This window comes from Arachis hypogaea, chromosome 9 (assembly GCF_003086295.3).
Source record: "Arachis hypogaea cultivar Tifrunner chromosome 9, arahy.Tifrunner.gnm2.J5K5, whole genome shotgun sequence".
Taxonomy (NCBI): domain Eukaryota; kingdom Viridiplantae; phylum Streptophyta; class Magnoliopsida; order Fabales; family Fabaceae; genus Arachis; species Arachis hypogaea.
The window spans coordinates 11,269,179-11,284,727 of NC_092044.1; the positions used below are offsets into that span (position 1 = coordinate 11,269,179).

General features: G+C 33.8%; 1 protein-coding gene across 4 annotated transcripts; it reads left to right on the top strand.

The window, feature by feature from the left end:
• Nucleotides 1-5,580: 5,580 nt before the first annotated feature.
• On the top strand, nucleotides 5,581-14,109 carry LOC112710376 (zinc finger CCCH domain-containing protein 65). 4 transcript variants are annotated; one of them, XM_025762561.3, is made up of 10 exons: nucleotides 5,581-5,834; nucleotides 6,049-6,311; nucleotides 8,615-8,773; nucleotides 9,171-9,414; nucleotides 9,825-10,708; nucleotides 11,260-11,325; nucleotides 11,468-11,599; nucleotides 12,124-12,174; nucleotides 12,299-12,439; nucleotides 12,995-14,109. In XM_025762561.3, the coding sequence occupies exons 5-10, from the start codon at nucleotides 10,025-10,027 to the stop codon at nucleotides 13,895-13,897; spliced, it is 1,977 nt and encodes a 658-aa protein (XP_025618346.1). In that variant the 5' UTR covers nucleotides 5,581-5,834; nucleotides 6,049-6,311; nucleotides 8,615-8,773; nucleotides 9,171-9,414; nucleotides 9,825-10,024; the 3' UTR covers nucleotides 13,898-14,109. The 4 variants fall into 4 exon arrangements, with proteins under 4 accessions (XP_025618346.1, XP_025618347.1, XP_072058612.1 ...); XM_025762562.3 differs by having other exon boundaries at nucleotides 5,586-5,834; nucleotides 9,160-9,414; XM_072202511.1 differs by having other exon boundaries at nucleotides 5,586-5,834; nucleotides 9,184-9,414.
• Nucleotides 14,110-15,549: the final 1,440 nt, after the last annotated feature.

A 15,549-nucleotide genomic window follows, 5' to 3' on the forward strand; every position in this document is an offset into this window, starting at 1 on the left:
ATTTAATTTTGAAGCCAACGGGTCCTTTATTATCATACATTGAAAAATGATGTGAATATCCTAATTCATTCTTTTTTTTTTAGCTCCTTGAAAAAAGTTTTGAATCTTTTATTTTTTATGTTTTTAAAAAATATTATATATTAAGTATTAAAAAAACAATTAAATAGATAATTAAAAAGATGAACAAGTATTCTTAATTGTTACTCTTATATATCCTCCCTTTTAAAATAAGTAGTCTTACTTTAAAATAATTTGTAATAATTTTTATATTAGATAAATTAGTTTTAATAAAATTATTTAAAAAATAAATTTTATTTTTTAAAATACTATATTAGCTCAGTGTTTTTTTAATTACAAAGTCCTTATTTTTTTCTCTTATAGATTAAATTCTCTCAAATTTCAAAAGATAAGAGATTAATTTATTAAATTTTAAGAAATTAATTTATTGATACAAAAATTGGTAAGGTTTTTTTTTAAAAGATAAACAGACTTAAAAATATAAAAAATATAATCAAATATTAGATGTACTTAAAAAAATTAGATATAGGAATATGATGTATTTTTTGTAAATTTAATTAAAAAAGATATTTTATAGTTAAAATTTGATAATTTTATACAAAATGAATTCTATATTTTAGGATTATTTAAATGGTTGATTATTTTATAAAAAAAAGAATAAAGTTAAAACAAATTTTTTACTTTGATTTTTATACATATATTTAAATATTTTACCAAAATTAAAATTAAATGTACAAATGTTTTACTAAATAAAAATTCGTTTATCATTTATTAAAAAAATTTAAAATATTTTATCATTTTAAATTTTTAGTATATTTTTATCAGCATTTAATAGGAATTCGTGAAGTTAAACCCCAAAATGGTTCCTGAGATAGCATCGTGCACTAAAATCATTTTTGAGATTCCAATTGCACCAATGACATCCTGAGATTTACAAAAGTGCACCACGTTAGTCCCTGTCCATTTTCCATTAACGACGTGATGACATGGCTTGATGACGTGGGCTGTTAGTAACACGTGTCACTCCATGGTTTGTCCACGTATAATATAATAGTATGATGATGTGGTGACCAGTGACACGTGGCATGCTTATGTGGATGGTTGTACCATGTGTCACAATGCTAATTGGCTACATGTCCGTTTATGCCACGTGTCGCAACCGTATTTGTTCACATGTCGTCATTGTATTTGTCCACCAAATTAGTCCCTCACTTTGCATTAAGTGATTCATTTTAGTCCCTGAAATTGAATGTCGTGTACCAAACTAGTCTCTTTACCAGTTTTTTCTTTTTTTTCTATAAATTCAAAATTCTCAATATCTTTAAATGCATTAATTTTAATTCTATTTTTTCACATGTTATTCAAATACGAGTGCTTTTATAAAATATTTTTTCTCTTGCGGATACCCCTAACTGCTGTCTTGGAGTTGACGCAAAGGCATTTCAAGCACCCTCACTACCATCTCCGACCTCTTTCGTCTGGACTGAAGAGATCGGAGATGATAGTGAGGGTGCTTGAAGTACCTTCAGTCTAGCACATTTACACACAATAAAAACGTGTATTTCATAAGTACAAAAAAATGTTTATTTTAATTATTGATTTCTTTTTAAAAAACGCATATTTTTTTATGAAAAAATGTATATAATCAATCATATAATTCTTTTTTTATAATAACATACTTATATATTACAAATTTACCAATGTTAAATTATTATAGAAAAAAATTATAAAATTAAAACTAAAATTTAAAATTTTTTTATGAAAACACTTGTATTTAAACAATATATGAAAAAATAGAATTGAAATTAGTGCATTTAAGATATTGAAAATTTTAAATTTTGAAAAAATATGAGAAAAAATTGGTGAAGAGACTAATTTAGTGTATGACATTCAATTTCAGGGACTAAAATGAGTCACTTAATATAAAGTAAATGACTAATTTAGTGCATCTACAATGATGACATAATGGACGACATGTGGACGAATACTATTGCGACATGTGGCACAAACAGACACATGTTCAAATAGCATTGTGACACATGATACAACCATCCATATCAGCATGCCACATGTCACTGGTCACCACATCATCCTACCATTACACGTGGCCAAATCATAGAGTGACACGTGTCACTAACAACCCACGTTATCTAGCCATGTCATCACGTCGTTAATAGAAAATGGGTCAGGGACTAACGTAGTGCACTTTTGTCAATCTCAGGGACGTGATTAGTGCAATAGAAATTTTAGGAACGATTTCAGTGGACGACGCCAATCTCAAGGAGCATTTTGGGGTTTAATTTGGAGTTCATGTCACCTAATTCGCTGAACAAAAAATTTAAGGCAGGTCCGCATAGCTCCCGCCTCCCCTGCATTCTTCTTCTTCGTGCTTCACTGCTTTGTTCGTTCTTCAGCCGGTCAGCCACCTGGTACCAGCCAGCCAGCCTTTATTCCCTTCTTCCCTTTCTTTCTCTCCTGCCTGCCAGCCTCACAAGTCACCACCAGTCCACCACGATTCTCCATCAATCACTGTCGTCGTTCATTACCAGCGGAAAAGCCTTTTAGCAGGTAACTGGTAATTTGGTAAACCTTGATTTTAATTCTAAAAGTCCATTATTGTTTTTAAATTATGATTATTGTTGTGAAATATGGCGGTGATTGAATAAATATTTTTAAAAAATAAAAATTAGAGATAAAAAGCGAAAGCATGATAAGAAGCAACTTGTCACGGCTTTGGACACTCTCCAACGCTAACGTGCCGGCACTTGAACTTACTCAACCTCTTGAGCTAAGACCAAGTCAGCTTAACCCTCAATACTTAGCAAGAAAGCTAAGAACACAAGAGAAATGAAGCTTTGGTGGAAGAACACTTTATTGCTCAAGTGTTTGTTACAAATGATTCACACATGACTCACACTAACTCTCACCTCCTATTTATAGCCTTCCACCTCCTAAATGGATGGTTAGGATTATATCTAATCAACGGTCCAGATTAATCATCTAGAACATTCTTTACAAATATCTATCCTACCACTACTTTCTAAATAATTCTAGATTCTTCCATACTACTCTTCATACTTCTATATACATCCATACTCTTCTAGAATACTCTATGATCTTCTAGAGTCTTCTAGAACCTTCTAGAACATTCTAGAACATTCCGGAACCATCTAGAGTATTCTCAAACACTCTAGAAAATTATACAAACACTGTTAAATCTAACGTTCTAAAATTTTTCGTGACAAGCTACTTTTGTCTTGTTATATTTTAATCAATGTTCTGAAAATCGGACCGAACCAGCGGGTCAAACAAAAAACTGACGATGAAAACGGTCTGATCCGCTACTAATTACCGCTTCCTCGTGAACTGCTGTAAACCTTCTGAATCGGTTGTGAACCGGCAGGTTGAACCGGACCAGTAATTAGCCTGTTCTTGTTAAACGGTGTCGTTTTGATGTTTAAAAAAAAAAAAGAAAAAACCATGGTTCAGCCATAGTTGTTAGAACCGAATCGGTGATCGAACTGGTCAAGCTATTGGATTATATGGTCACTGATTCAACTGGTGGGTCACGGGTTGAACCGGTTGACCCGGTCCTATGTAAATAAAAAATAAAAAATAGTCAAAATTTTAAAATTAAAATATAATACATATTCTCACTAACATTTTAAGAATATCTAACTATTATAAAATAATATGAAACAGGATCAATAAGTATTTTGTTAATTTATTCTATCATAAATATTTTATTTTATTTTTATATTAAAATAACTATTATTTTTAAATTTTAATAATTTAAAAATTAATTTATATCTATTATACTATTATATACTATAAGTATTTATTGAAAAATAATATTAATAAATATTATATAATTATGAAAAAAAATAAGTGAGTTTATAATTATTGTTAAATAAAAATATAATTAATTTAAGAATGAGTGAGTTTATAGCTAAAATTAAAATAAATTAAATAGAAGTAAAATATTTGATGAAAGATATCTATATGTATTATAATTTGCAAATATATTAACAAGAAGCATGACAATTTGGTGGCTGTGAATGGCATTCCTCTCATTGAGGAGAGGGGTTCAAACCCCCATTTAATTCAAGAATTTTGAGAAAATTTTAAATTTCAAACGGTTTGGTCGGACCGATCTTCATCGAGTTTGACCGATTTTTTACCGTTTCACTCCGGATTTGACCCATTTGTATCAATTCTCTGTCTTATACAGTTCAAGTATCGGATTGGTATAGGGTTCGGTTCACTGATTTTTTGGTCAAACTGGTTGGTCCAATTTTAATAACTATGGGTCCCCCCAAATCGTGAAACACTATGACCCTCTGAACTCTGAAGCAAAGTTTAAAATCATAGGTTCTCCCTACAAGGGATCTGCCGCAGTGCCGCCGCTGTCCATGTTGTTGGCGCTTTCGCGGCTTCCTCCTTTTGCTGTCTCGAGCCCAGGCCTTCTCTTTTAGCTCGGCGTCCCCCTTCCCCTGTCCCTGTCCCCATCCTCCGTGGCTTCTTTGTTCGAGACTTGGAGCAGCTCGCTGCTGTGTCATTGCTCGCCGTCGTCTCCCTGGTCGCCGTTCGTGTCTCTATTGAAGGTTAGTGGTACTGCTTTCACTTCGTCGATTCTTCTCTTCCTTTTATGCTCTGTTTGCTGATTTTTAATGTGAAATTGTTAAATTGCTAATTTTGTGCTGTTGCTCTTTTTTTAATTCCTGAAATTTTCTTGCTACTACAAAAAATGGAAATTAAATCATTATTGGAATTCCTGTTTAGGGATTAGGGATAACTTGTTGCTGTTTTGTAATGTTTGTTGAAATTTCAAGTTTACTTGCTACTGTTGAAATTTCAAGTTTACTTGTGATTAGAGACTACTTGTTGCTCTTGTGTAATGTTTGTTGAAACTTCAGGTTTAATATGATTAGGATTACTTGCTGCTGGGATTATTTGTTGTTGTTTTGTAATGTTTGTTTCTGAATGCTAAAAATGAAAATAAAATCAAATGTTGTTTGTTGTTGAATGATAATTTTTATTATTGAATGCTGTTGGTAATGGTGTTTTTGATTGAATTTATCCTTTGAGAGCTGTTGTTAGTGTGGTATGTTGTTTTTAATTTTGTGAATAATTTATTAATTTCAGTTATGGATAATTGTATTAATTAAGAAGCAATTGCTGATAACAATGCATTTGTGAATAATAACTTGCCTGTCAATCCTCTTATTTCGAATGATGCTGCTAATAATCCTAATCCTCCCAGTGCTAACAATAGTCGGTCGAATTGGGAACCGAAAGTCTTTGTGGTCCGGTCCAGCAATAGGGGCTGAGGAAGTATTGTTCTGAAAACTGTATCGGACCAGCCAGTTCAACCAGATTAACCGGACAGTCACCAGAGCAATTCGGTTAGCTTCGAAAACCGTCTGGCAAAAAATCGGTCAAAAATTGGTCGAAGTGGCGGTTAACCGGTGAATCGACCGGTTTTTTAGAGGTCTCCGGTTTGGGAATCCTCTCAAAACGGCGCCGTTTTCACCTTAAAAACCTAAATATTCTACCACCCGCGTCCCACTCCTCTCCTCTCCTCTCCCTCAAAATTTCAAAATTGAAAGAACAAACAAAAATGAAAAGAACCCTAGCAGACTAGCCCGCCAGCCCCGTAGCACGCAGCCACTGCAGCCGCCGCACCCACCGCAGCACGCGCACCCACCTTCCCCGCAGAACCCACAGCCATTGCATCTCCTCTCCTCTGTTCGAGCGCTCTCTCTCTGTGTTTGCTCCTCTGTCGTCGCTATCACTTTCCTTCCTCTTCGACGCCGGTAAGCCTGTGATTGTAGTTAATTAGTTATCTGTGTCCCATTTCTCCTCTGTGGCCCTCTTTATCCGGTGCCCCCTTTCTCCAACTAATAATTGTGTTGCTGGTTTTACTTTGGAGTTTTGTTACTAATAAATGAGCTCCCTCTGATAATAGTTAATTTTGTTTGCTGAGTTAATTTTTTTCATAATTGGTTAATTGATGATTATATGATGAAGCAACTATACTATGCCGGAGCAAGAAAAGTGTGAGTTCTGACTTCCGAGTACATTGCCATTGGCGTGCTTGCCGGGAGGTAGAACTGCAGTAGGAGGATCTTTAAGATTGTGTTCTGATATTGTCAACGGAGAAGCTCAATTATTCAATGATCAATTAGCATCGACTGTTAGTTCTTTGCAAGCCGCACTTTCTGGTTCTACCTTTCAATTCATTGATTTCTATGCTGCACTGCTCAATATCATACAAAATCCTTTTAGTTCAGGTTAGTGTGGCTCTCATGTGCTATTTAATTTGGTGGCAATTGATAATCACCAATCATGTATGTTTTAAGTTAATTAATCATTTCAGGGTTTATAAATGTTGCAAACAGATGTTGTGGGACTGGACTGATAGAGATTGCATAGACATGTAACTTAGCCCTTTCAATTCATTGATTTCTGTGCTGGAATCAATTCCGAGTTGTTTATGCTATGATTCTGATTTTGAATTGTTTATGCTATTTTTTCTGATTTGTTGATTCTGGTTGTTTATTTTTCTGACCTGAGTTGTTGAAGATACTGTGGTGCAGAGCTATGTTGGAATTTTTCTTTATTTGTTTTGATTTTGCTGATTGACTTATTTATGCTGATTTTTCTTATTCCGATTTGTTATTTATGCGCATTTTGATTTTTATTAGTTATAAATTTTATGTTTGAAGATGTTTGTGAACTTTTAATGATAAATTATGGATAATTTATTAGGTAAAATTGTAAATTTTTAAATTTTATTAAGTTAAAAATCATTAATTTAAATATTTAAATTATATATTAAATTTTTAATAATTTTTATTTTATATTTAATTAAACCGGTTGAATCTCGGTTGAATCCCGGTTGAACCCTGGTTGAACCCTTGAACCATTGAACCAGTCAGTCTACCGGTTCATTGACTGGTTCGGTTCTCGCAACCTTGTGAGGAATACGCCCAAGTCCCAACACCCTTCTCCATTTCTCCTCTGCACAAAATTCCCTCAAAACTCAAAAGAAACCCTAGCCATCTAGCCTCCACCACCGCTGCCGCCGTTATTCTCACTACCACCGTCCGTCACGCTCAGGACCTTCCATCGTCATCTGGCTCCAACCCTTCTCCTCATTTACCAATTGCAGCTGCTTCCTCGAGCTCGGCGTGCTCCAACCCCTCATCCTACTCAGCCGCCCTTCGCCCGCTTTCCGTCATCGTGCTCTCGTCGCCTGGTCGCCGTCTTCCGTTGCGTTCAACCGCTTTCCCTCATACTTTGCTCAGATCTCCTGATTGCCTGATTCTTCCGTTTTTTTTTTTTTGGCTCGGACCACTTTGAATGATTATTGATTAACTCTGCTCATTGTTGCTGTGGTCGTTGTTTGTTCTTTTTAATTTTTGTTCAGAAAACCAGTTTGAATGATTATTGATTATCATTGCCGCCTCTGTGCTCGTTCTTCATTTCTTTTGTTTAGAAACCACTTTGAATGATTATTGATTAATTCTGCTCATTGTTGCTGTGCTCGTTCTTATCTACTCACTGCTAGTGCTCGTTGTTTTTTTAATTTTTTGCTCAGAAACCATTTTGAATGATTATTGATTAGCTCTGCTCACTGCTGCTGTGTTCATCCTTCTCTGGTCACTGCTAGTACTCTGTGTTCTTAACTACTGTGCTTTTTGTGCTGTGCTGTTGGAAAAACTTGTTAAAATTATGTTGTGATGTGCTTTTTTTGTGCTGTGTTGTGTCTCCCTCACTGCTGTGTTTTTTTTGCTCAAATCCTTGTTAAAATTAGGATGGTGTATAGTTAGTTGGCAAAGCTTGTTAATCTTTCATGAGATTTGTACAATGATGATATTCCATGAGCTTTAATGAGCTTTTACTTGTTCATAGTAATCAGTTTATCCTCATTAATCTTTGTTAATTTTTGTGCTGACAATCTTATAAGAATTGTGCATAAATTATTGTCACTGTGTTGATGAGTTCAATAGTGTGATATAATGAGTGATAAATTATTAATAATTGATGAGAACAAAAGTTATTAATATAGTTTATGAATTGTAATTATGGATGACATTTTGAGGTTTAAATTAAACTATAATTATGTTTAGTGGATTTATTTATATTTTATATTTTACTTTCTAAAACGGTTATTCCAGTTGAACTACGGTTGAACTGATTAAATTAATAAACCAGTGAACCAGTAATTAAAATGGTTCGATGACCGGTCCGGTGTTTAGAACCTTGGTTAAAAGGCAAAATTATTTATTTTCTTCGTATAAAATTTACATTTCAAGGCTCAAATTTTCCTAGCATATGGCCAAGATATTTGAATTTAGGAGCGTATGAAAGTAATTCGAAAATTGATATTAGGGTGCATCAGTATTCAGTAGTAATGTAAAGAGAAGTTAGTTATAGGATATCTATCCCTTTCAGGAGCTGCTTTGAGTGTATATTCTTAGAAGTAATTATTTTTTGTGAAACTTTATCCAAATTGATGCGTTAAACTTGAATTTTTGCGTTACAGTGCGAAATTTTGTTTGTACATGTATGTAACTGAAGTACCTTGTAGCTCTTTGAATTCCGGTGGAGCGAGGGAATTGTACCTGGCTACGCGCAGCATATTGCTACAATTAAGTTCCTTGTTCCCTCAGTTCTTGATGTTCATAGACCTTTTAGGTCAAACTTCAACCATTTGCTTATTCATAAAAACCAGATCTTCTCAGCACAGGTATATGGATTGATTGCAAGTTTGTATTTCATTTATATAATCTTTTTATTTACTTATTCATTTGCTCCATTGATTTTTCTGATACATTATGTAGTTGATCATTAATAATGGAGTAGTACACCAAATAAAGTTTATGTTTTGTTCAAAGTGACACATTTTATGGATCTCCTAAAAATGGCTAGTTCTCTGTTCCATTTAATATTTGGCTTCACAGATTTATTTTTATTTATATGTATCAAATAAATTTCAATTCTATTGTGTTTCAAAAAACTTTTAATAATTTTTTGGTTTTCCGTTAATTATTTTTTTGGGGGGTATTTCTTTTCTCTTTTCTCCCTCAATAACTACTCAGGTTTTGGGTTTACTCTTTATATTGACTTGTTCAGATTTATCCAAGGTTTTGGTTGCAGTGCCACACCACAACACCATCCCCTATAAGGTGGTGAGCCAGCTTCTTGCCTCTTTGCCAAATCCACAATAAGAGCTTTGCAACTTTGAAACCTTTTTGTCGGTTCCAATGGAGCAAGCTGAATTGGATACCTCAAAACTACCGAGTTTTCCTCCTTACCGCCGATCACACTTACGCAGCGAAACATACCTCACTCTTACTTGAATTTTCTCTCATCTTCCTGCCACACCTGGTACGTTATTTTAAATCAAAATGTTTCTTGTAGCATGTTCTTTTGGTCAAGTATTAGTTGTGTTTTAAAAATTTGCAGTTATTCTTGTGCTTTGGATCATATGGTTTTTGTATTTGTTCTTTTTTTGTTATGTTTTTTTGCTTAATTTGATACTATTTTAACCTCTTTGCACATTTTTAATTTTTCCCCCTTAATCCAATCTGAATTTTGGTAAATTGAACCCAAAAGTGTACATTTTACTCATCAAGTGTTGTCTCTACTTTTTTAGCTTACCTATTGCTTGAGAAATCATGGAAGTTTGTTTGTGGATAGGGATCAATTTCCTGTTGGTTTCACTTTGATTATACACTTCTTCAAATTTATTTGCCCCTATCATATTTGTTTTAAATTATGGTTATTTCTCTTCCAAGATAATGGCAACGGTAGAAAGAAGCCAGAAAAAAAGGAAAAGGGACCCGGGTTCCCTGAATCTGTTGGTTCTGATTTTATACATCCCAAGAATGCTGTCCCGATTGAAAGCATACAGGAGTTTGACAAGACTGTTGAAGGGACTGGAAACAAGGGCAGGGTGTGTGTTGTCAATGATATTGTTTTGGGTGATATAGAGGAGATGATGGGAATAGAGGAAGTTGAGGATACTTCGAGGACTCTGCTGCAGGACAGGTGTAACGATGCAGATAAAGAGCAACAAAGGATAATGGATGAGTTGGAACTGGTTGTGAATGAAACCCAAAATATCATTTGTGATAGTGGTTTAATCTCTTTGAGTGCTGGGTCAGGTGAGGAACAGAATGGCAGCAATGCAGCTGAGATGCAAGTACAAGGCTCAACGGATTCTCTTCCAAATTCTAAAGAAGCTGAAGTTGAGAAGGTAGAGCTGGATTATGAAGATGAAAGGCTGCTGGATTATGATAATTTGGAAGATAAATGTAAAATGAAAAATGAAAGAAATTTAGAAAAGTCAACTTGTGTAAACAATGCATCAATTTCTTCAAATATTCAGATTGAAAATGAGGACATAGAAGAGGGAGAGCTTGTTGGAGACCTTGGAGTGGATTGTAATTCATTTGACATGCCTACTGCAGATTCCTTTATTCCTCAAACAAACATTGATGAGGTTCAGAACCCCGAAAGTATTAATATGGGGAATACAGAAAAAGAAGGTTTAGGCAAAGAAATAGGTAGTAAACTGGTTACTGACGTGCCAATAAATTATGTTCAAAATCCAGTCTTGCACAAATCCATATTGGAAGAGGACTCTGACCAAGATCATGGAAACCCTGCTGCATCAGAGGTATGATCTTTACCTGGGTGCAATACCGCTTAAGCCCACTTCTACGGCATTAAATGACAATCATTCCTTATTTTTATTGATAATGCCAATTAATTTCTTAGTTTTCACTGATAATAACGAATCTCATATTTGACAATAATCATGACATGACCACCCTTCCTGTTATTATTTTTTAAGTTTAGCAATTTCAAAGAAAGTCATAACAAGTTATGTTTGTGCCCGGACCACAATGTGATTCAATCTCCATTCCATTCCCATAAACCTCAAAAAGTAATGTGTGTATCCGAAAATTGGTTCCTATAGTTCTCAGTTATCATGAACTTTGTTGATTTTTTTTGAAACTATTTAGGATATTAAGCATTATATATAAATAGGATTTGAATTCAATACCATTGACATTAAAGATCTTGCCATCTTGAGTATTCTCGTATTGATTACTATTTTACACATTAACAATAAAATAAATAAAAAAGGTAGATTAATAGGCACTTGTATTGGTTTAAGAATATGGTTATTCAGTTTTCTCTTTTGTTCAATTTTTTCATCAACAGATGGTTGATGTCAGCTGTAAAAAAAAGCGTGGCCCTGGTTCTGCAGAAAAGAAAGCGAAAAAGAAGGTATTCTTCTGATATATTGAGTTCCCATCCTTTTATGTCACCTCAATGTTAGTCAATTTTACATTATTTGGATAGAATAATTCATAAACCTGTCTTTTTAACTAGTGACTGATCCCATTCTTTCTTGAACTCAATTATGTAGAAAAAAGAGCGGAAAAAACGGGCAAAAAAGAACAAACAACTTGGTGTTAAAAGGTTGAAGTTGTCTCTAGTACAACAGAAACCAAAAACCATCTCTTATTGTCGCCATTTTCTTGTTGGAAGATGCTATGAGGTTTGTTGTGTAACTATAAAATGTTTTTTCCCCCTTATACTTGCATCGAGTTGTTTCCATTTTCATTTTTTTTCGTTTTTCATATTTTACTGTCAAACTTTGCATGAGAGCATGAGAAAATTTTATATGTGTTTTGATACTATAATTAACTGTGATCCTAGATGATAATTGAGATATTCATTTCTTATAACATGGCGACCTGCTCGAAGTTCATTTATATTTGGGACTAATGGTAAACACATTACATGGTAACAAAATCCTATTATGAAATAGATGTTTTGTTATGCAAGATTTCTATATTAGAAAGTTGAGTTAGAAATTCTGTAAAATTTCCTCATTTCCAGTATTTCTTTTATGTGACATGAATTGACATGAACCTTTGTAAATTTGTGCAATAGCATGCCTGTGATTGTTTTATGGGTAGTATATTTTTGTAATTAATGCAATATATGCTATATTTTTATATTCAAAATTATAATATTATTTTGGCATCCTTTGCTTCATCTGATACAAAAATTTGGCAGGGTGACAAGTGCCATTTTTCACATGATACAGTGCCTTCTACCAAATCAAAGGTACTTTTCTTATCTATGAGTTACTATCTATTGATTTTTCATCAAGTCATTTCAGGACTTTAGAAATATCCTATGAACTAGACTTTCTAACTGATATTGAACGATATTGATTTTGAAATTTCAGCCATGCTCCTTTTTCGCTCGTCACTCCTGCATGAAAGGGGATGACTGCCCTTTTGATCATCAACTCTCCAAGTATCCTTGTGTTAACTTTGTGTCCGGAGGTTTTTGTGTCAGAGGTGATGCATGCTTGTTTTCGCACCAGGTACCACATCCACTCTATTACTTCCTGTAAAATGCTTGTGTTTTCAATCCAAATACAAATGTTATTGTTAGCATATATAATTAGGATAATTAGGTTGTGCATTATGTGTTAGCTTTGACGAAAATTTCCAAAGGCAGCAGGTATATAGGCGCAAGAGGTTCAGGGACAGTTTTGTAATTAAGCAGAATCAGGAAGTGGGAGAATTGAGTGCCCTGTTTCCCTTTGCTTGTTTCTAGTTCTCTTCTATCTTCCCTTCAACTGTGATCTGAGATTCTAGACTCATCAGTCTGGATGATACTATACTACTACTATTCTGTGTTTGTGGTTTCTTGCATTATGTTTTTGGTGAAACTGTATATTCATATGTATTTCATTGTTTAATAGTTAATACTTAGTGTCTATGTAATTTAGCCTCTCCTCTGTAGTTGAAACACGCATTTTAAAAGCCTTTCTCATTTTTGAATCTCAATAGTTATCATCGGTAATTTCAGATGCATGTATGTGTATTATTATAATTTTAATTATTCTCACTTAAAATGGGCTTTATTGATGCAGTCACCAGCCAAGGAAGATTTTGCTCCAGCTTCAAGTGTGCACAACCCAGGAATGAAATCTCCACACTTTTCAGGAAACACAAATTCCAACATGCCACCTAACATTCTTGGCTGTAGTTCTATCCAACAAAACCATTTGATCAATCCTCCAAGAGTTCATTCTGATATCAATTCGGAACATAAAGCGACAAACACTGTACAGAAACAGCTTAAGCTTGCATCTAAAGGAGTTAGCTTCGTCGATGTTGCAAAGCTATCGTTGCCTTCTCCTACTACGCCAAAGGAAGGCACGACCAAAGTTGGCTCATCCTCTTCTGACCAACGTACATCTGGAACAAATCAAACCTTGGTTGAAATTCCAAAGAAATTGCCAGCTAGGATTCCAAAGGGAATTAAATTTCTTGCTTTTGGGAAAGATGCTGTGTGCAGTTTTAAGAGTTCTGTCAACTCCCTTGTAATTGGGGAAAATAGTATTGATTTTCTCCAGAATATAAGTTTCAGTTTGCTTGATCATACTAGTTCATCCTTAAAAGATGCAACAAAAGGAAGGGTACCACCGACTGATTTAGTCTCCAGTGAGATTTCTGGTAAAAATCAATCCGTGGCAGAAAGTATAAAATCGAGTTTTCCAGGAAAAGCTTCAATGAATGATGCTTCAACTGGTTTACAAGGTAGCTCTCATGTGGATGACAACGGAAGCAAACCAGTCCAAGAGGCAAGTGGGGCATCTGATTCTTTTCAAATTTCCGCAGCAACACCGTCGCCATTTATGCGTCTGGGTTCTCCTTCATCTTCAGAACAGCTACTATCTAGAAAGGAGCTCTTGTCGACTGTATTGTCATTTGCAGCAGAGCATGAATCAGTTATCAAGATGAAAGATTCTGCTGGCACTTCAACTGCATAATTGGGTGAGAACTGAGAGTAAGGAATACAGTAATAGCAGTTCAAGGTAACAAGGTTGTTAGAATCTTTCATTAAGTGTATTTTGGATCTTATAGAATCAGTTAATGATATGATAGTTAATTGTATATATAATGTAATTTATATTCATATATTTCATCGTGCTTGTATAAACTAATCTTCATCATGTAGTCTAGACTTTCCGTGTTTTTCTTCTTTTTCTTTCTTCTCACATGGCATCGAGAGTCAAAAGCAAAATTTATCACTTTGTGGCAGTAGAGTGGAGTTGACCAAGGGTTAGAAATGGATTGGATTTAGGAATAAAATTAGAATTAGAAAAAGGGGTTTAAAAAATTATGGTAGTTTTTTGGTGTTAGGATTGTATGGATTTGATTTATGATGACAGGTCCATTGCAGGTACACTCTTAGACTCTTATGTAGCCATTGTTTTCTGAGACTGAAATTGAAAGATTGGGACTTAATATTGTATTTGGTAACAGAGGTTAGAATTAAAATTTCAGCCTCTTCAATATTTTGAAAATATAGAAAACTGAAATTTTAATAATATTTATTTCTAAAATTATCCTCATTCCCATTCTTCTTCTTTGCTTTTGGTTTTCGGTCCCCTCTCCTTTTCTTTTTTGTGGTCTCTTCTTCTCCAGATATTTGGGTGCCCTTCATCAAATATCAGAAGCCTTTCATTTTATGACTTCAATAAGATATTCTATTGTTCGTTTTTAGCATGAAAAATTATATCAACTTGTTATCATAGATTTGGTGAATGCTATACTCACTATGAAGGGTTGAGAAAGCCATGAACGCCACCAAGAACAGCACAAATAGTGGAAAATAAGGGGTTTTCTTTCTGCGGCTATTGCTCCACTTCCACCTCTGCATGGTGGTACAGTCTGAAACTTTGATCCAAAGGATATTCAAAAAAAAAAAAAAAAAGAAAAAAGCATATAACAACTGAAAATGAAAAAATCAACTTTAGATTTATGATGGGTATAATATGTGTTTGATTCAAAGATAGTGCATGTGGCGGTAGTGATGGATTGGCACCTTTTAAATTTATTAGAATTGGGACAAAAGACATTTGAGTTGTGTTGTCATAACTAGCTCTTCTATGTCCTTTATTTTATTTTAATGGAAAATACTTAAAAATTGAAGGATGTTAATAACAACGAAGAAATTTGAAGAGAAAAAAAGGAAGAGGAGAATGGAAAAAGAAAAAAAATATTTAAATAATTTAGTTGTTTTTGTCTCTGCATTTATTTTAAATTAAACAGGTTATTGGGATATATTTAGTTCTATATACTTTATAGTTTATATCAAATATAATACAATAATTTAATTTAGTCATTGTCTCTTGAGCTACGTTTGTTTACACTGAGACAGGGATACAGAGACACAAAATCGTGTTTGACAGAAGAGACATGGACATAGACAATGTGTATAGAGACACTGAATTAGTGTATTTTATATCCATCTTGATAGGAAGGACACAGAGACACTAACAAGGGACACAACTTATTTTTTATTTTTTCTTTCATTATTCTTATTAATTTTTTATAATTATATTTTTTATTATTATACTTTTCATCTCAAATTTTTTGAATAAAAAAAAATAAGAATAAATTGAATTTTCATAATTTG